This window comes from Melospiza georgiana, chromosome 27, assembly GCF_028018845.1.
Source record: "Melospiza georgiana isolate bMelGeo1 chromosome 27, bMelGeo1.pri, whole genome shotgun sequence".
NCBI classification, from domain to species: Eukaryota; Metazoa; Chordata; class Aves; order Passeriformes; family Passerellidae; genus Melospiza; species Melospiza georgiana.
Genome location: NC_080456.1, coordinates 1,538,453 through 1,558,171, shown reverse-complemented (window position 1 = coordinate 1,558,171; position 19,719 = coordinate 1,538,453). Strand labels below are relative to the sequence as shown.

Below are 19,719 nucleotides of genomic sequence, written 5' to 3'. Positions count from 1 at the left end.
CTCTCCCATCTCGTGTCAGCCCCTCCAGGATGGAGCAGCAGAGCAGCACCACCAAGAGGGGCTCAGGCTGCCCTGTGCTGCTCCAGGGCTGTGGAGCAGCCAAACCCACCAGGATTCAGGTGGGATAACATCTGCTCTTCATTAGCATCTCCCTCTTGGGGTTTCTCGTGTTTTTATTCTTCCTCCTCATTTCCTTTTCTCTTTGCTTTGGGAGAAAGCAGCTCAGCCCAGGTTCTCCCTGTCTCTCAGTGTCCCTTTTCCCCGTGTTTGTTTTTCCAGCTAATATATCCTCACCTCCACAGGAAGGGCTGGGTTAATGGGCAGCTTGGGACAGCTGTGATCAAGGCCATTCCTTGCCATGGTGACCCCAAACCCCACACCTCACCCCCTGAATCCTGGCGCTGTCTGAAGATGGATGGAGAAGCGGGCTTTTCTTTCATCTCCCTAATTTCGCTGAGATATTGGATTTTTAAGCCAAATTCCCTGAGATTCCTTTAAGATGCCCAGATAGGCCGTGCTTTGATAGACCCAGCCTCCTCCTCACCGTCCTGCTGCTCCTGTCCCTCCATCCCTGGTCCAGATGTCCTTCCCTTGCTCCTCCTGCCTGGCTTTCCACAGCTGGGGCAGCACATGGGGAGCACAGAGATCCTTAATTGGCTCTGTCAGGCTGATTCCCTGCAGTGAGCACCATTGGAGATGTGTTTACACTCTCCAGAGCCTGGGTGCTGCCCTTTGGAAGCATTCTCAGTGACAGAGCTGCAGAAAAGGCCCACAGCACACGATTTGTGTGGTGGGGAGGGATATATTTTTGGGGTATTTTCTCCTCTCTGAACACCCCAAAGGCTCTTGATTCAGCCTCAGTGGAAGCTTCCAGCTCTGCTTGGAGGTCGTAGTGTGCAGGGAGGTGCTGAGGTCCCTGCTCAACTGGGCTGCCAAATGTGCACTTTTTAAAGTGAAAATAGCAATTAAATAATGAAACGTGGCCCTGAGTGCCTCAGCAGCTTGGGGACAGTGTGTTTAGCCAGCTCTGACTGTGCCCAATGCTTCAGTCACCTGAAAATGTCTCAGATGCTCTGGCAAATCCCTGTGGTCTCTATTTTTTAATTTAGAGCAAAAAGCAGCTGTTACTGCAAATAATTACCTCTTACATCTTGGTTATACACGAGTGTTGTTCCCTTCACAACTCCAAAACATTGTTCCTTGAGGACTTATATTTCCAGGGCTGTCAATCCAACACCTTTCACCAGCACTAAATTCATTTACAAGTGGGGGGGAAATAAAGAAACCTTTAAAAAATAATCATAGCACATTAAAAAACCATTTGGGAGCCCATCCACCTCCCAGGCTTGCTTGGCTGAGCTTGATATTAATTAGGCAAAATCCAAAGGCAGCACCTTCCCCAGGAGTTGGCTGGAAAGCTCTCACCACTCACCCCATGGCTGCAATTTCCAGGGTTTTTTACCTAGTTAGGGATTATAATCTTTAACAGCTGCCTGATTTACTCAGCTCATTCCCTCGGAGATGCTGACGCCGTCTCGCTCCTCCTGCCATCACTTCTCTGAGAATTCTGCATTCACAGCAGTGAAAGTATGTGATGGAGACCTCCAAAAAGATAAAATCCTCTCTGGTCAATGAGGGGTGGGGGTTTGCTTGCCATAAATCCACGGGGTCTGCCTGCCAGATTAGTGTTGGACAGACAAACTTGGCACCGACCGTGTTGGATAATTAGAAAAAAAATATTAACAAAAAAAAAAAAAAAAAAAAAAGGAAGAAAAAGAAAAGAAATAAACCCAAACCAGCAGAAATGCTTGTGGGAACGTGTCAGTTTGCTGGCTGGGAGGACAGCAGGGGAAGTTTAGTCTGCTGCAAGGGCCGGGGGGTCGGCACTGCGGGGCCTTGGCATCACTTCCAGCTGGTCCCACACCGCGCTGGGACTCGTCTCCATCCCAATCACAGCAGCTCTCCAGCCTTCCTCTGCCTGCCTGACCAGCATCCAGACCATTCTCAGAGCTTCCACAGCGAGGAAAAGCCTTTCCTGCCTGAGGAGCAGCGTTTGTGCCAGGTCGGGAGGAACCAGCCATGGCTGTGCTATCACCGAGGGGCTGATGAGGGAATGGGGAGAGGGGCTGGGGTCTCACATCCTGGCCCCACTCAGCATTCTGCTTCACATCCCCAGGCTCAAGTGAACATTCCCCTTTTCCCAGGCACAGCAGAGCCCTTCCCAGTTTCTCTGTTCTCCCAGGAGAGGCTTTCTGCAGGACATGTGTTATCAATTAGCTCCGTTCGCTCAACGCACGTCTGGTTTTGCTTTTGTCTCCTGGCAAAGCCCAGTAATTATAATTATTATTAATAGTGATGGCAGTAATATATATTTATGTGTGTGTGTGTGTATGTAGGGATGTAAAAATAGCAAGGCAGCATCCCAGCCCCAGGGAGCTGATCCACAGCCACGTCGAAGCCCGGGACAAAACAGCAGATGAGGTAGGAGCATTTCCCTCCCTCTCCATAGTTTCTCTCCCTTAAACTCCAGGTAATCCCTTTTTTACTAAAATTTTTTAAGCTTTTTGGGTTTCAGCATAGGATAAATGTAAACCAGCAGATTTGCAGGCAGTCCTAGAGGCAGGAGTGAGTTTTAGCTCCCTAAAGGCATTTGGGGTGCTCTGCCCAAGCCATCTTCAGCCAGGGAGAGATTTGGACCAAAACTGGGGATTTCTGGACAGGATTCCCTGGCCTGAGGGGATGAGTCTCATGCCTTTGCTCCATCAGATCATCCTGACCTTGCCTTCCCTGCAGGTGAAGGCACAGCAGTGTCCCCTGAAGGGAAAAGCAGCCAGGTCAGTCTTTTATTGGGTACTGGAGAGTCCAAACACGACAAATTCGCAGCGAAGGGAAGAAACAATAAAAAACCTTTTAGTGCTGGAAAATGAGGAATCCAGAGAAACATTGAATGCAGCGTCTCATGAGAGAGGGAAAAGCCAGCCCTTCTTCCCAGACAGAAAATCTGATGCTCCACATCATTCCTCCTGCACCAGGAGCCTGTTCCTGGGCCCTGAGGCTTGATAAAGGTGCAGAACAAAACCTGTGTCACCCACTAAGCCAGCACCAGCTTTCCCTGCCTAAACACCCCCTTCCCTTCCACAGGGTGATCCTGGCCTGGATCCTGGATTTATTTCTTCCTCACCAGCTAAATATATATATTATGTATATGTATATGTATATGTATATGTATATGTATATGTATATGTATATGTATATGTATATGTATATGCATATGCATATGCATATGCATATGCATATGTATATGTAAATGTATATCTATGTATTTATTTTTATAATAAATAAAATGTATAAATAATAATAACATATATTTTAAAATCTTACATATTATTAATTAATAATATATTATTAATATATTATAATATAACATATTATTTATTATATAATATATTCATATATTTTATATAGAATTGTTATATAAAATTTTTATATATATGATTTATATTTACCTGGTGTGTATATATATACACACCAGGTAAATATAAATTATATGTATAAACATATTTTATTTTATAAATATTTTATTTTTATATATAAATAATATATACATATAATAATATTAATAATAACATTATTAATTATACAATATATTTTTATATTTTATATAGAATAGATATATAATTTATATTTACCTGGTGTATATATATATAAATATATATACCAGGTAAATACTTGGGGATTATGTGGGGTTTTTTGTCTCTCTGGGTGATCTTTAAGGGCATCTGGTTAAAAGTGTGGAGCTGTCACCTGGAGGAGCAAGGTGATAGTTTTAACTTAATTTTCTGCTCCTGAACAGATACTTGAGGCAAAATTTCTGGCTGTAACAGGTGGGAATCTCCCTCCTTGCTCCCAATAAATCCGTTTGCAGCTGTTGCCTTTGCAGTGTGGGATATATTTGGGGTGAAAGTGAAAACTTTATTGTGAGGGGAGCTCCTCCCTGTAGGAGCTGCTGAGGGGGAAGGTTCTCAGCTGTGTCTGTTTCTATAGGATTAAACATTACACAGAAATTGTTCCCTGTGAGGCTGGGGAGGCCCTGGAACAGAGCAGCTGTGGCTGCCCCATCCCTGGAAGTGCCCAGGGCCAGGCTGGACAGGGCTGGAGCACCCTGGGACAGTGGAAGGACCCTGTTTGTGGCAGAAGGGGATGGAAGGAGATGATCTCCATGGTCCCTTCCAACACCGACAGTTCTGGGATTCTCTGATGACGGAAAGCAAACTGAGCTTTCCCCCAATAAAGCACATGAAATTTGCCAAATCGTTACAACAGAATGGGGGAATAAATTGAGTTTGCTGGGGGAAAATAAAATCCCAGGCAAACTGCTGAGAGCTGGGGGGTGACATCAGGCATCCCTGAGCTGACACAGCCCAGGAGCAGGAAAGGCTTTATCTCAGCATTGGCCCCAGCACAACAGGCAGAGAGAGGGCTCTGACTCAGGGAGGGTGTGCTGAGAGTTTTAGGAGGAGCACACAGACAGGGCTGTTCAGGATGTGAGTGCTGTTCCAGTTTACATCAATCATTTTAACTCTATATTCCTGTCAGCCTGACAAAAGAACATCCTGATTCAAGCCTAAGGAAAACCAGCCTCCTTCAGTCAGCATCCCCAGTTCCCCTGGGGCTCACAGGAACTGATTCACCACAGGGCTCCTTCAGGTTGGGTTTCCTTTTTAAACCAATCCTGTAGCAGAACCAAATCAGAATAAACCTGTTGGGCTTATAAAGCCCAAATGAGAACCAAATTAGAATGAACCTGTTGGGGTTATAAAGGTGTTGGCTTTGATGCCTTAGGATTTTAGCTTTTCTATTTTTCATATGTTTCAGGGCTGCATGAGATGGAAAATGATGCTTAAAGGTTTGGCTGTTGGGTTAGATGCATCCCATTCCCTTTGGAAAGCAAAGCCCACAAAGCCTCAGCAATGACACAATTCCCCCAAAAAGGTGGCAGGGAAGGTGTGAGAAAGAAGCAGAAGGGAAAGGAACAATTATGAAATTGTAATCCTGCAGTTCTTCAGTCTATAACTAAAGCTTTTTTTATTTTCAATCTATTTGTAACCCTGCAGTTCTTTAGTGTAGAACTCCAAACTCCACACACAGTGGGAGCTGCTGCTTCCCCATTCTGGGCAGACACAACAATTCCTCTCCAGGCCTGGCACTCAAGGACACCTCACTGCCTCAGGGCCCAGAGATGGGAACAAAAGGGAGTTGGGGAAGCAAACTTGGGGTCAATGACTTCATTAGCTGAAGCTGGAATTGGCAGATTCACCCCCAAAATGCAAATGGACCAAACTTATAAAAGTGTGAAACCTGTGACCCATTGTCCATTTTTGGGTGGGTTTTGTCTGCCTGAAATGTACCTGCAGACCATCCAATAAATATAACTGCTTTTTGTTCCCTTAATTTTGTCTCTGTTTTTAGGAAAGCCCAAAAAGGCGCCAGTTTTGTTCTTTAGGTGATGAGCTGACACTCTAAAGGGCTCAGGCTCACAATAACACAAAGAACGCCCCACAGCCACCAACAAAACAACCCTTGCAGGAGCATGTCCCCCCGGGGGTAACTTTAAATACAGATTTATTTCAGGTTTGCTACTGACGCACAAACAGCAGAGATCGATGTTCAGTATACATGGTATACACAAAGCAGCCAGAACCGTCGGCATCTCCGTCCTCCTGCTGCACCCTCAGCAGAAGAACCTCACACAGGCAATCCCTCCCCTCCTCAGCAACCAGGCTGACAATTTCTCGGTGGCTTAGAAAGCAGCTGTGGCATGGCAGGACACCAAAGGGCAGCTCCTCGGAGCTCTGTCCCCAGAGGGAAGCGCAGCGGGCTCAGATATGCAGGAAAACCCCCAGAAAATGGGTGGTGTGTTCATGGGAATGGAGACCTGGAAGGGATTTCCTAAGAACATTAACTCCCGTTCCCTGCTGTGCAGAGCAACCACAACATCTGCTCCTGGCTCTGTGGAGCAGCGTGGAGACCTAAAACATGATTGTGTTGAAAGAGGCATCAGATGGATCCTCTAGGAGGATCCCCAGGGAGGCTGAGCCCACAAATACTGTCACAAGGAGTTTGTGAGCAGCTGCAAAGGCCTAAGAAGGGAACTCTCGTGCCACCTGTCCCATTTCTTGTCATTCTCACCTTGCCCACAGCTGGAGACCTTCTGGAGCCACCCAAGGGGCAGTGGAGTTTCCTTGTTGGACCTCCAACAAGCATGGCAGGCTCCAAGCCTTTATTTGCTGAGATGGCATCTTCTGCCTACCCAAAATCTGTGTCTGACCCCTAAAATACCTCTCTGCTGATCCCAGTGACTGCACAGCTTGACCCAGAAGCTTTGGCTTGCTCACAGTCACAGCTCGTTGATTAAGAGGCACCTGCATCAGTGACAAAGCAAAAAATGCAATGGTGCCTTGATGATTTGATCTGAGCAAGAGACCTCAATGATGAATGGGGTTTGGGAGAGGTAAAACAGCCTCTGACACAACAGGCATGATGCTACAAAACCGTCAGAGGTGCAGAATAACCCCAGAGGCACAGAACAAGCCCAGAATAACTGGAGGGGGGAAATGGTTGTAGATGCTTTGCAGCAGCAAGAGGGTTGACAGTCCCTCATTCCCTGCATGCCTGAACCCCACTGAGCCCCTTTTTCCTCAGGAAAGCCAAAGACCCAGATTGATCTCCCTCTCCCTCAGCTCCTTAGGGATGCCAGGGAAGTGACCCCAGCTCGGATAGAGCTCAGGATATCTCAGGCAGGCTTTACACAGAGGAAAAATATCCCAGCCTGGTTAAAGGCTGGAGGCTATGGGATGTCTGGGCATGACATACTGGTCCCATTGAGCACCATTTCCAGAGCAAAGCAAAGTCTCAGTGGCTGGGGGGGCTGTGTCTGACCCTGTGGAACTACAGCACAGCTGCTTGCTGCTTTTTTGGAATGACAGCTCAAACCTCAGGTCCACTGTGATCCCTTTTAGCCCTGAAAAGCTTCAGGTGGACCAGGGTGTAAAGGAGCATCCAGATGTTCACACAGCCCCATCCCAAAGCACCATAGGAAACCTCAGGCTGGTGAGATCCCCTGGGAATAACACCAGCCCTGCTATGCAAGGTTTACACCCATCAGGAGGGGAGGAAGGAGGTTAAAAAAATACAGAGTTAAGCACCATAAAATTTACACTGGTCAGGTCATAAACACGAGGAGAGAATGAAAATAAAGCCACCACCTTCCAGCCTGGCCCAGGGATGCTGCTGGGACAACAAAGTCCCCACCAGCAAGCCCTGGAGGCGTCAGTCCCAGTGCCTCATCGCACCGGTGGTCGTTGCATTGGTAAATCCTTTTGGTCCCGTTTAGCATGAGTGTTGGGGGAGTCCAGGGAGAAGGGAGGTAGGGTTGGTCCTGGGAAGGTGGGGGGAGGCTTCATCTGTGCAATTTAGGGGCATCTCCCTGCCTGTACTGCAGATCCATCACAGGCAGGGATGATCCTCCTCGCTTCCATCTGTCCCCCCAGTTCCCAGCCTCCACCGGTGGTTTCCGTGTCGTCCAGTGGCTTCGAGGTAGATGTTCATTCCCGCTCTGTCTCCAAGCGACCTGGTTGGTAAAAGCCCTCTCTCCCAGGTGCGCGGGGCTGTCCCCACACCCAGGTCCCTTTTTATTCCCAGTTTTTTTTTCTTATTTTTCCCCCTTTTGCTATGTGCTATGGACATCTCCCCCACTCCCAACCTCTGGCACACGCCCTTCCTCGCAGGCACCCCTTGACCTGCTCAGCACGGCCTCAAGGTGCAGAAATCCAGCTCCTGCGGCTTCCTCCGAAAATTGCAACTCTCCCGGGGCAGCAGGCGCCCAGTGGGCACCACGCACTTCAACGCCCGTCTCTTGAAACCCCGACCACAGCTCTTGGAGCAGGAAGACCAAGGTCCAGCTTCCCAGGCCGGGCAGGGCTCGCCACAGAGCCGGACGTCGGCGGGGCGCTGCGCGGCGTCGCACTCGGCGGCCGGCTGGCCGTAGGAGTCGCGGCAAGCCACGGAGCGCTTCTGCAAGCCATCGCCACACGTGACAGAGCACGCCTCCCAGCCACCCACCGCCCACTTGTACGAGGGCCGCTTGTAGCTCGGCCTCCCGCCGTCCAGGCGGTTGGACAGGCTGAGCACGCTGTTGTTGAGGTCCGGCGGGGTCTTGCCCTCCTTCTTGTAGGAGGACTTGTCCTCCTTGCTCTCCTTGGGGAGGTAGAAGGAGTAGCGCACGCGGGGAGGGGTCATCTTTCCCACAGAGAGCACCTCCAGAGTCAGGGGTTCCTGGATGGGTTTGAAGGCCTGGAGGCTCTCGACGGCGGTGCCGGTGCCGCTGTAGCGCAGGACGCTGCCCTTGACCATGAGGTCCCTCTCGACGGCCGAGACGATGAAGTGGCCGTTGAGCAGGTACTTGCCCTGCGCGTTCTTCAGCGCCAGGTAGTTGTCGTCGCTGACGAGGCCTTTGTAGCCCCGCTGGCGGATGTCAATGTTGGAGGCGCCCGCGGGGATCACCACCACGAAGTTGTAGCCGTGCCTGAAAGGGAAGAGCAGGCAGGGCAGTGTAGCAGAATTGGCTAAGACCCAGTGGAGGGCTGAGACTTAACAGCAGGAAATGCTGAGTCATGATGAGACAGCAAAATAAGCTCCTGTCTTCTGCTGCTCGGACCCTAGCTTATCTCTGTAACCCCATAGGTCACTTTCCCCTAACCCCTACTATTGGACAAGTTTAGATCCCTCTGTACCCTATGAAAAGGGGCTGGTTTAGCCCATTCGGGAGAAGAAAAGCCGTAGCTGGAACCCTCCACAGACCCCTCAATAAACCCATCACTGTGGAACCATCAGGACCTCTCCTTCTCTCTCTCATCTGCTTCTTCCCCTAGCCCTCTGGTGCCTTAGCAAGCAAAGAGCTGAAATCATAAGAGAGCTGATAGTCACTAAAGAGCTGAAATCCACTTAGCTTGCTTAAGGTACCCACGGCTACGAGTGGCCTGGGTATTTGGACACACTGTCTCCAAGAGGGATTGAGCTATCCCCATAGGACTGCCTTGCTCAGGGGCAAAGCCTGCTCTGTGGGCTGGGGCAGGGGGGAGACTTTGGGGCAGGACACCAGGCACAGAAAACAATGCACAGACCACACTTCAGGTGAAAAAGATATGAACACATGAAAGAAAAACTGTCCAGAACCAGCAAAAAGTGAGAAAGCGCCAAACCTTTGCCCAAGATGCAGAAAAAAGAAATCGCTATGCAAATCAATGTTATTCCAAATATGATATAGCTAGAAATCTTCTATTGTGAAAAATGCTTGCCAGGGAGGGAAACCACCATGTAAAGATAAAAGTGTTGGTAATGATTCAATTACCCAAAATGTCTCTGAAGAGAAAACATTTGGGAAATGTCAATCAGCTCCTATCTGTGACATGGGGAATTACTGATATCCTCCCACCCCTACTTTTGTCTTCTTCCTGTGAGGATCAGTTTGAATTTCCTTGCTGCGTTGAGTTTTGCATAGGCTGATGTCACCCACTTACAGGAAGATGCTTCAGCCCCTCTGGCTCAACAGCACTCCATCAGCAGAAGTCAGCAGGACATTAAATGTGTTGTGCTGCTCCTTCAGAGCCAGGCCAGGTGTCTGTGCAGTGATGTGCACGAGCACCAGCAGATCTGGCTCAGGATGGATTTATCCCATCACCATCTCCACAATCCTGCATCCCCCACACCAAAACAGAGAGCTGGGAGTTGGGGAAGCACACATGATAACTGAACACTCACATGGGTTTGGTGAACAAGCCTGAGACCTTCTTGCAGCTCTTGTTGTCTCCTCCGCAGACGCTGCATTTGTCAAACTTCTTCTTGGAGCCCAATTTCCCATCACAGCCTGCCTTGATGCATTTGCCCTGGACACAGACCGAGGTGGAGTCTGGGGAGCAAGGGGTGCCATCCACAACCTAAACCAGGTGAGAAAAACAAGCTGCTGCATTACCCTCTCACACCTCCCGAGGCCTCCCAGCTGTGCCCATCCCACCCCAATCCATCTGACAGGTCCTGAGGAGATGCCAGCAGGCACCATGTCACTCTTTGCTCATGTTCTGCTTTGCAGGCAGGATTTTGGGGTCTCTGAGAAGAGATAGATGGGGCTACATCTGTTTTCTGCTCCCATCTAGAGAATTTCCTATCCTTTCCATTGCAGGGAACAAGCTGCACAGGGGACACTGCCAACACCATCCCACTCAGTCCTGTGTCTGGATGTCCACTCTGCCATTGCTTCCCCAGTACCCAAACTATCATCCTCTATCCCAGGACCACAGGAATACGCCAGAGGCACCTTTACAAGAGGTAAAAATGTCATCTTCTAAAGGAAGACCCTCCATGGACCAGCTCCAGTGCCAAGCTGATTCATACCACACTGGTGGCACCTCACCTAACACCATCCACCCACCAGACAAGGCAAGTCAATTCATCTCCAGGGGCACTGGAGCCATCCCACAGTCCAGGCACTGACCCTGGGGGTCTCTCACCAACCTTGGGTGCCAGCACATAGAAGTAGCCGGTGCCGTTGGCCCTGCAGATGAGCTTGCACTTGTCCCGGGGCGAGACGCCGGAGTATTTGGGAACCCAGGAGACGGAGGCAGTCAGGCGGTTCGTGCTGTGGCTGTAGCCATTGAAAGCCTCGCACTGCTCCTCACGGAAGCTCTTCCCTGGTACTGAAAACAACAGAGAGTTGGTGTTGGGCGCCAGCCTGCACCTCCAGCTTTGGTTTTCTGGGGTGGTTACAGCTGAGCCCCAGGCCTTACCTGCAGCAGCGCAGGGCTCCAGGTTGCAGGAGCGGTACTTGACGCGGATGCCCTCGCAGTAGGAGCCCCCGTTGGCCGGCACGGGGTCGCTGCACTCGCGCCTGGCCAGCTGCACCCCGCCACCACAGCTGCGGGAGCACGGCCCGTACGGCGCCCACCTGGCCCAGCCGCCGTCCACCTGCAGGGAGGGACAGCCTGAGGGGCTGCACACCCATCATCCTCATTCCTTCACTCCATCACCGCCATTCCTTCTCAAGGGAAACCTACAACTGCTGCACACCCATCATCCCCACACTTAGAGCCATCCCTACACAAGGGAAACCTCCAACCGCTGCACACCCATCACCCCATCACCTCCACACTTGGAGCCATCCCTACACAAGGAAAACCTCCAACTGCTGCACACCCATCATCTCCACACTTAGAACCATCCCTACACAAGGGAAACCTCCAACTGCTGCACACCCATCACCCCATCACCTCCACACTTGGAGTCATCCCTACACAAGGAAAACCTCCAACCCCTGCACACCCATCGTCCTTCATTCCTTCACATCCATCACCCGCCATCCCTTCACAAGGAAAACCTCCAACCACTGCACACCCATCATCCCCACACCTGGAGCCATGTCTTCTCAAGGAAAACCTCCAACTGCCCACAAACAGAATCACCAAATAATGAGGTTGGAAGAGATCTCTAAGATCATCGAGTCCAACCTATGCCCTAACACCTCAACCAGACTATAGCCCCAAGTGCAATGTGTACCCTGTACTTGCTGAGTGGGGAATTTGGGGGCTCCCAGCAGAGGCACTCACCCTGTACTCACTGCGTGACCCTGTGGGGTGTTTTTGTGTCTCCCAGCACAGGCACTCACCCTGTACTTGCTGAGTGGAGTGTTTGGGGGTTCCCAGCATAGGGACCCATCCTGTACTCACTGAGTGGGGTGTTTGGGGGTTCCCAGCACAGGCCCTCACCCTATACTCCCTGAGTGACCTGTTTTTGGGGTGTTTGGGGGTTCCCAGCACAGGGAACCATCCTGTACTCACTGAGTGGGGTGTTTGGGGGTTCCCAGCAGAGGACTCATTGAGTGACTCATCCTGCACTCATTGAGTGACCTGTTTTTGCATTCCCAGCATTGGCACTCACCCTGTACTCGCTGAGTGACCTGTTTAGTGTCTCCCAGCACAGGCACTCACCCTGTACTCACTGAGTGACCTGTTTTGGGGGTGTTTTTGCATTCCCAGCAGAGGCACTCACCCTGTACTCACTGAGTGACCTGTTTTTGGGGTGTTTCAGGTTCCTAGCATTGTCACTCACCCTGTACTTGCTGACGTTGTGCCTCTCCACGCAGGCTCCCTTGAGGCAGAAGCGCCCGTCGCCGCAGGCGGTGCCGTCGGCCCAGGGGAAGTGCCGGGTCTGGCACACGATCTGCCCGCGGGCCTTGCCCGTGCACCACAGCTTGGCACAGTACTGCATGTAGGGGCAGGGCTTGGAGCCCACGCCGAAGGCCAGCTCGCACTGCTGGTTCAGGCTGTAGCTGGTGCCCGGCAGGTCCTCGGGCAGAGGGATGGGTTTGGCAGGCTGGTCCAGCAGACAGTCCCCTGCAGGAGTGGGAGAGGGTCTGTCAGCTCCTGGGGGCTGTAGGGACCAGGGTGGGGAGGGAAGGCACAGCTGCAGGGAGATGAGGGAGAGATTGGGCCAAAGCTAGCCCAGGGATGCCCTCAACCTTGGCTGTATCACAGACACAGATGATTCCATCCCCTGGTGGTTCCTTAGAGCTCTGCCAGCAGCCTGAGTGCAGATGTCACTGCTGGGGACACCCAGGAGGTCTGGACACTACAGAAATGCTGCCAACCTCCCATTTCCTTCTGGATTTGTTTGCAGAGTCAAAAGAGGAAGAGCTCTACAGCCAACCATCTTTTCCCAGTAAGGACCTGCAGGGCTGGACCCTGTTCCCAGGGGACAGGGACACGGGCAGGGGGTGAGGGACACAGCAGGGCTCACCATGGCCACTGTCCAGGAAGTCAGTGATGATGGCAGCGCTGCAGGCTGACCAGGGGTTGGCACGGTCGATCTGGATGAGGGTGGGGGACATCATGTGGTTGGTCTTCAGCCTGCCAAAGACCTCCTCACAGGCCTTCACATTGTCGTGGGGCATGTTGAACACGTGCCCTGGGGGTGGGATAAGGGAGGCAGCATGAATAACCCAGCACAGCACGAGAGCAGGAACCCCCCCAGCTTCTTTCAGCAGACACTGAGACGTGGAGTGGGGCAGACCCACAAGGATTACAGCTGTGGACAGCCCAGAAGAGCCAGCAAACATTCCAGCCCTCTCCCAGATGCCTCATGCACGTGGAAAGCACAGGGGAAAGGAAGGGCAAGGGAAGTTGTGAAGAGAAGGTGACAGGTGACTTCAGCAGCTGCACAGAGGTAGGTGTGCCCTCTGCCTGTTATTTCAGGCTCCTGAATCCTGGAAACCCAGCTGTGGGAGCAACCATGAGAGCAAAGCTCCTCCAGCTCCCTCAGCAGCCCTCTCCCATCTGGCTCAGGGGGAAAGGCAGAGTTTCCCTATCACCAGTGTTTTGTGGAGATAAACAAAACTCCACAACTTTTGTGAAAGTTGTAAAGCTGGTGTGTTTATTACAGCATGTGGGAATCGTTTTCTTAAAATGACATGGGTACCTCTGGGAACTTCAGGTCTCTTTTAATCTCCTTCTCAAATACATATGCATACAATTTCACAATAACTGAAATTCATGCATATTCATTTTTACGAATTTTGCATGACATTTGCTGCTAGTTCTTCTTTATCAGGAAGAATTTCTCGGTCAAGTTGACTTGCTTCACAGCAGTCTCTGTCCCTCTCTATCACTCTCTGTCTCTTTCCCTCTTATCTGTCTTTCACTGAAGCAGTTTCTTTGAGCCTAAGCTTTTGCAGTCAGAAGCTACATACTTTAAAGATGTACATTCTACTTAAATCAAAATAGATTTCTACTCTAGAAAATTTCTACTCTGCCCCACCAGGTACCACCTGTTGTCTCATCTCCCAGAGGTCAAAACCAGGGCAGTCTGAACGCTGGGAGTGCTGCTGAGAGGAAGAGGAGGGCAGGAGCCTTACCCAGCTCGTGGGCGGTGGTGAAGGCCGAGGGCAGCCCGTCGTCCTCGATGACGGAGCAGCTGCGCTTGGGGTCACACATGGTGCCCACGTCTGCCATGCCCAGCGTGTCACAGGTGGTGGCACCGCACAGGTCCTGCCAGGCACACAGGGAAGGGGTTAGCACAGGGGACAGCACAGGTGTCACTGTTCTCCTTTCCCACCTCATCCCTGGCCACCACGGGGAGCTCCTGATGGGAAGAAAGCCCAAAGAAGTGGAAAGCACACCTCAGTCCTGACCCAGTCCAGGCTGCAACCCTGTGTTTGCACCAGGGATGTGTGTAGCATCCTGCCCTGCCTTCAGCAACAGCTTTTCCTACCCAAACAGCTCCTCCGGCCAGGGTGGAGCTGGTTTTGTCACAGATGAGCCAGTTTGGTTCACTTGGTCTTAAGTGTGAGCTCAAGGACTAGACCCAGGTGGGATGGGAACACGTGTCCTGAAGGGTTGAGCCACTTCTCAATCTCATTTCTCGGCTTCTTCCAAGGAAAAAGAAAGCCCTGGACCAGGTCCAGAGGTTTCCAAGGCTAAAGAAGGTGCTCCTGCCTCTCTAAGACACTCTGCAGCCACCCTTCAAGGAGCAACCAAGCCCAGCTGATCAAAGGAGGAACCAGCCCAGGAGGAACCAGCCCAGGAATGGGATGCTGGGGTTGGAGCAGGATTGTGTGGGATGGAATGGGATGCTGGGGTTGGAACAGGATGGAATAAAGGGTGGGATGGGATGGGATGGGATGGGATGGGATGGGATGGGATGGGATGGGATGGGATGGGATGGGATGGCATAACGGGCAGGATGGGATGGGGTGGGATGGGAATGGAATGAGGTGGGATGGGGGAGTGGGACAGGATAGAATTGGGGTGTTGGAGGAACCAGCCCAGGCTTCCACCCCCACATTGAAGACAGCCACATCCTACATAGATGTTGCCAGCAGAGAGGCTGGGAAGGGTCTCATCATGGGCAGATCTGCCCTTTTTCAGGTGCTCGTGCTAAAAAAAGTCCATTCAAGACACACCAATACTGCAGCCTGGCAGCAACCTTGTCCCACGTGCTCCCTTGCCCTGCTGGGTGTGGTTTGGCTTTGGGAGGGCTGGAGCATCCTCCCCTCCCTGGGTGCTGCCCCAGGGCTGCCAGGGAGGCCATGCAGCGGGCACGGAGCTGTTTTCCACATGAAAAGAAAAGTGAGGGACTCTCTGGGCGCTCCCATGCTATAAATAAGTGTGATTCATGCTCAGCACTCGCCCAGCCAAAGCGCCTGGGTTGCTCCGAATCCTACAGGAGCTGCTCTGCCAATATTTCCAGCAAGGTTTCCAAGCTGCAGGCATTCCCGCGCAGGCAGGTTCAGCCGTGGGTAAATCACAGCCCTGATGACTTCAGAGAGCCCCAGCCAGGCCTGAGATGGCTTTAACAGGAGACCTGGGGCCACAGCAGGACCGGCATCTCCAGAGAGGTGACGTGAAGAAACGTCTGGGTCTGCTCTGGTGGTGGAAAACCCCAGCACACAACTGAGCTCAGCGCTTTGCTCTGCAGTTTCCCTGCCCAGCTGGGGCCCTGCTGCATCCCTGATCCCAGAGGAAGAGGTGGCAGCCCCACCTTGCCCTGGCAGTGCCACCACTGCTGGGCACAGGTTGGTTAACGGTGCTGGCAAGCCCAGGGGCAGAGTCCCAGACCCCAAACACACCAAGACCCAGTGGCAGCACCACCCTGAGCCAAGCCAGGGGTGCAGCTTGCCCAGGAGCCCCTGCCCATGCTCTGCTTTTGAATGGTCTCGCTGCTGCTGAGGAGGTTCCTCACCTGTCCCTAATCCAAAACCATCTGGTCAGGGATAATGGAAGGAGAAAATGCAAAATTCTCTGGCCAGCACTGGGGGTTTGGGGGCGAGGATGAGGCGTGGGGAGGAATGTCCCAGCCCCACAGCTCCCTGCTCAGGGCTCTCTGAAGAGCTCTCAGTGCTCTTTGAAGAGTTCTTTCCTCGCCAGCACAGCGAGCCTTGGCTCCCAGCCCAACACCTGCACTGACACACTGACCCACTTCTCGCTCCGAGCCTCGCTGGGATTCACCACCAGCAGCTCTCTGGGGGCTTTTCCCTCACCACAGCCTCCTCAGGACAGCCTGGCTGTGCCAGGCAGCATCTCTGGGCTTCAATGACAGGTCCTGATCCCCCACCTGCACACCTCCTTCAGCCTTGCCGGTGTTGAGGCTGCTCAGGAGGGGAGCAGAGAGAAATGGAAGAGGTTTAAGGTGGAAAGCACCGTGCAAGGAGCCAGCTCTGCCTTTGCTCTCTGTCACTGGTGTCCCCTCTGCTGGCACAGGGACAGGGAGGACCCTTGGTCTCCCAAGGGGCTGCAGGCAACCTGCTCAGTGCATCAGCACTCTGACAGCCTGACCTTCCTGCATGGCACCTCCCAAGGCTTCTCATCATCCCTTGTGAGCTTCTCAAGACGTTCCACAGGTCAGTCAGGGGGATCCTTGAGCATTAATTCACCTGCTCAGAATCATAAGATCTCTCCCTGCCACAGAGGCTTCCTGTGTGCATCCAAAGCAACTCCAAAAAGTGAGGCTTGAGCTGCAGTTTCCAAACTCCCACCGGTGCTAGGCTGCAGCCAGATCTTCCTCCATGCAACTTCCCTTTGGTTTTACAGCAAGCAAAGATGTGCAGCCGGTGTGAGGTCCAGGAGGGGTGGGAAGGATGGACAAGCCCCTTGCCATGGTGTGCAGGGATATTTCCAGGAGGGCAGCTGAAGCTCTGCAGGACCCTCCAACAAGCAGTGGCTCAGGCAGGAAGGGAATCTGCACCCTCCAGCTGATCAGGACTGAGCTTCCCAAAGGCAAATCCATCGTTCAGTGTTGGAAGGGAGCAAATCCAAGCAGTAAAAGAGAGCCCCATTCGTCAGCAGCTCATCATCACAGTGAAAACTGCCTATCAACCAGGCTGGAGGTGAAATTTAAGTCGGGGGCTTATGTAACAGCTTTTTGGCAGGAAGATAAGCTTTGGGATGTCAGGGGACCACAGATGGATGCACTCAAGGAAGGCAGATGTCTCCCTGACCGTGTGCCTTTGCATTGAGCTTGCTTTGGGATTTCAGGAATGGATGGTTTAGCAATGTGTAAAAAATGCAGCCCAGACGTGATCCACATCTTTTGAATGGCTGGGACCGGCTCTGTCCCACGTGCAGCTCCAGTGACCTCACGGGGCTTCCACCAGAGGTGGAGCTGCCTGGTGTCAGCAGAGGTGTCAGCAGAGTCCTCCTCTGTCAGCTGCTCCAGCAGCCTGGCCTTCCATCCTGCCTGTGCTCCCCGAGGATTTACAGCTGGCCCGGGGTGGGGAGGACAAGAGGACACACAGGACAAGATCCTACACGTCCTGCACAGCTCAGTCCTGCTCCAGCCCAGGCTAGGGACAGCTGGACTGAGCTGGATGCTATATCCTTCCCACCCACCACAAGGGCTTGACCTGGAAAAAATATTTTGGGAATGGTCTCCCTGCTGCTGAGGGGAGTTCCTCACCTGTCCCTCATCCAAAAACATCTGGGCAGGGATAGTAGAAGGAGAAAATGCAAGGAGCCTTTTCTGCCAAAGCCTGCTGCAGCCAAGATAAGACGTGACTGACCCCTCCACGCCGGGCTCATCCTCCTCCCATCCCATCAGGGATTTTGGGATGCAGGCACTGGACTGATGTCCACACTGAGACAGGACTACAGGGAGGGAGGAACAGTGGGGAGAGGCTGTGGGAGCTTTGGTGTCACCCAGATTGTGGGGGTGGGAGGATGCAGAGCTCATCCCACACGCCACATCACCACGGAGCCCTGCCAGAGGCAGCTCCAAGCCTCTCTCCCACCCCAGGGATGCAGCCAGCCCACAGCACTGGGGGCAGTGGCTCTCTGCTCTCCCCCACTCGAGGGCTGGAGTGCTGGCTGATCTCCGGTGCTTCACTTCCAGCCCTGAACCGGCTCCATGCAGCGCAGCCAGTGCTGAGGAGAGGTCCAGGTTCTCAGGAGAACCTCAGGCATGAGTCAGAGGAAGCAGGGAGAGGTTTTTTCTTGGCAGGTGGCACTGTGAGCTCTTCCCAGCTGGGGAGGGGGAACAGGACCATGCTCCTCCTCTTCTGGGCTCAGACCTCTCATTTCAGGGCGCACTCAGAGCCGCAGGGCACTCGCTGCCAAGCTCCTGCATGGAGGCAGGAGATGGAGCAGCAGCTTTCTGCCTGTGGACACCTCCTGGCCTCACTCACCCCATGGCAGGGATTTTTCCAGGCTGCTAGCCAAAACCTGCCCAGGGGACAGCAAGGCTGGCCCAAGTCTGCTTGCCCCATGCCCCTGGCCCCCCCACCCAGCATCTGAGAGTGGAGGTTCCCTGGGAAACAGGGACAGGCACAGGTACAACCTCCCCAACAGTACAACATGCACACGGGTGGCAGAACACCTCAGCCCAGTGCTCCGTGCCGGGGGGAGCAGCTCCTGGGGCCCCCCTGCACCCACCTGCTTGGTGAAGAGGATGGCGGTGTCCCAGTACTCGGGGTGCTTGTCGCTGACCTTGTTCCACTTCTTCTGCCAGGCGCAGAAGTTGCGCAGGGTGAGGGCGGCGTTGCTGGTGACTTTGGGCCCCTTGTCATCCTGCCCGATCAGGAGGAACTTGACCACGGAGATCTGGATGGGGTTACGGATGCTGGGGTGCTTGTAGAGGCGGGCGGCCGTGGCCATCAGGGTGAGCAGGTAGTGCTGCAGGTCATCCCCGTGGAACTTCACCATCGACTCGTCGGCCACCACCAAGGTCTCCACGTAGCGCGGGACCGAGGCGAAGCGCTTGGCGCGGCCGCCTTTGCCCCCCGCACGCCCCCGGTACTTGTCGAGCGCCTGCAGCACGCCGGGGGTGAGCCCGGAGCCCACGGCGCACCGGGGCGCTCCGGCCCCGACGGGGCGGCCGGGGCTGCGGCGCTGCAGGCGGTGGAGCCCCCCGGGCGCGCCCCCCGGCACCGGGCCGATCAGGTACTCGGCTCCCCGGTAGCCGAAAGCGCCGCGGAGGCCCCCGCACAGGCTGAGGGCGGCGAAGGACTCGCGGTCGGCGTTGACATCCCCCGAGTAGAAGCAGTGGCGGAGCGCGGGCAGCGGGCGGGCGGCCGCCCCCAGGTAGTGCGCGGCGAAGGCGGGCGCGATGAAGCGGGCGTCGGGGGAGAGGTGCAGGTAGAAATCCTCCCCGAACGCCGAGAGCTGGATCACCACCGCCTGCCCCCCGCGCGGGGGCTCGGCAGGGCCGCCCCTGAAGTAAGCGGGCCCGTTGATGTCGGGGTCCAGGCGCAGCGGGGTGACCAGCGCCGAGTCGGGCTCCGGGGCAGCCCCCGCGCTCAGCAGCAGCAGCGGCAGCAGCGGCAGCATCGTCCCGGCTGCTCAGGCCGGCCGCATCGGGGTTCGGGGGAGGCGCGGGGGGGAGAAAGCAGCGCCCGGCCCCCCCCTTCCTCCCTCCTCCTCCTCCTCCTCCCCCTGGACCCGCGGAGGCTGGAGGAGCGGAGCGGCCCCGCCGGTACCTGCTTCGCGGGGCGCACCGCGCTCTTATAGCGGCGGAGCGGGGCGCGGCTTGGCCCCGCCGCAGGCACCGCGGGGCGGGGGCCGGGGCCGAGCGGGGCCGAGCGGGGCCGGCCGAGGAGCCGAGCGGAGCCGGGAGAGAACCGCGCTCCGCCCGGGGCTGCCGCCGCCTCCCCGGGGCGGAGCGGGGCGGGGGCGCGGCACCGGC

At 54.0% G+C, this 19,719-nt stretch overlaps 1 protein-coding gene across 1 annotated transcript; it reads right to left on the bottom strand.

Moving 5' to 3' along the window:
* Window positions 1-5,609: 5,609 nt before the first annotated feature.
* ADAMTS15 (ADAM metallopeptidase with thrombospondin type 1 motif 15) lies at window positions 5,610-19,495 on the bottom strand. The gene is made up of 8 exons (XM_058041343.1): window positions 18,471-19,495; window positions 13,961-14,093; window positions 12,847-13,014; window positions 12,160-12,443; window positions 10,842-11,019; window positions 10,570-10,751; window positions 9,820-9,995; window positions 5,610-8,584 (listed from the first exon to the last, which is right to left on the bottom strand). The coding sequence occupies exons 1-8, from the start codon at window positions 19,362-19,364 to the stop codon at window positions 7,804-7,806; spliced, it is 2,796 nt and encodes a 931-aa protein (XP_057897326.1). The 5' UTR covers window positions 19,365-19,495; the 3' UTR covers window positions 5,610-7,803.
* Between the last annotated feature and the right edge of the window lie 224 nt (window positions 19,496-19,719).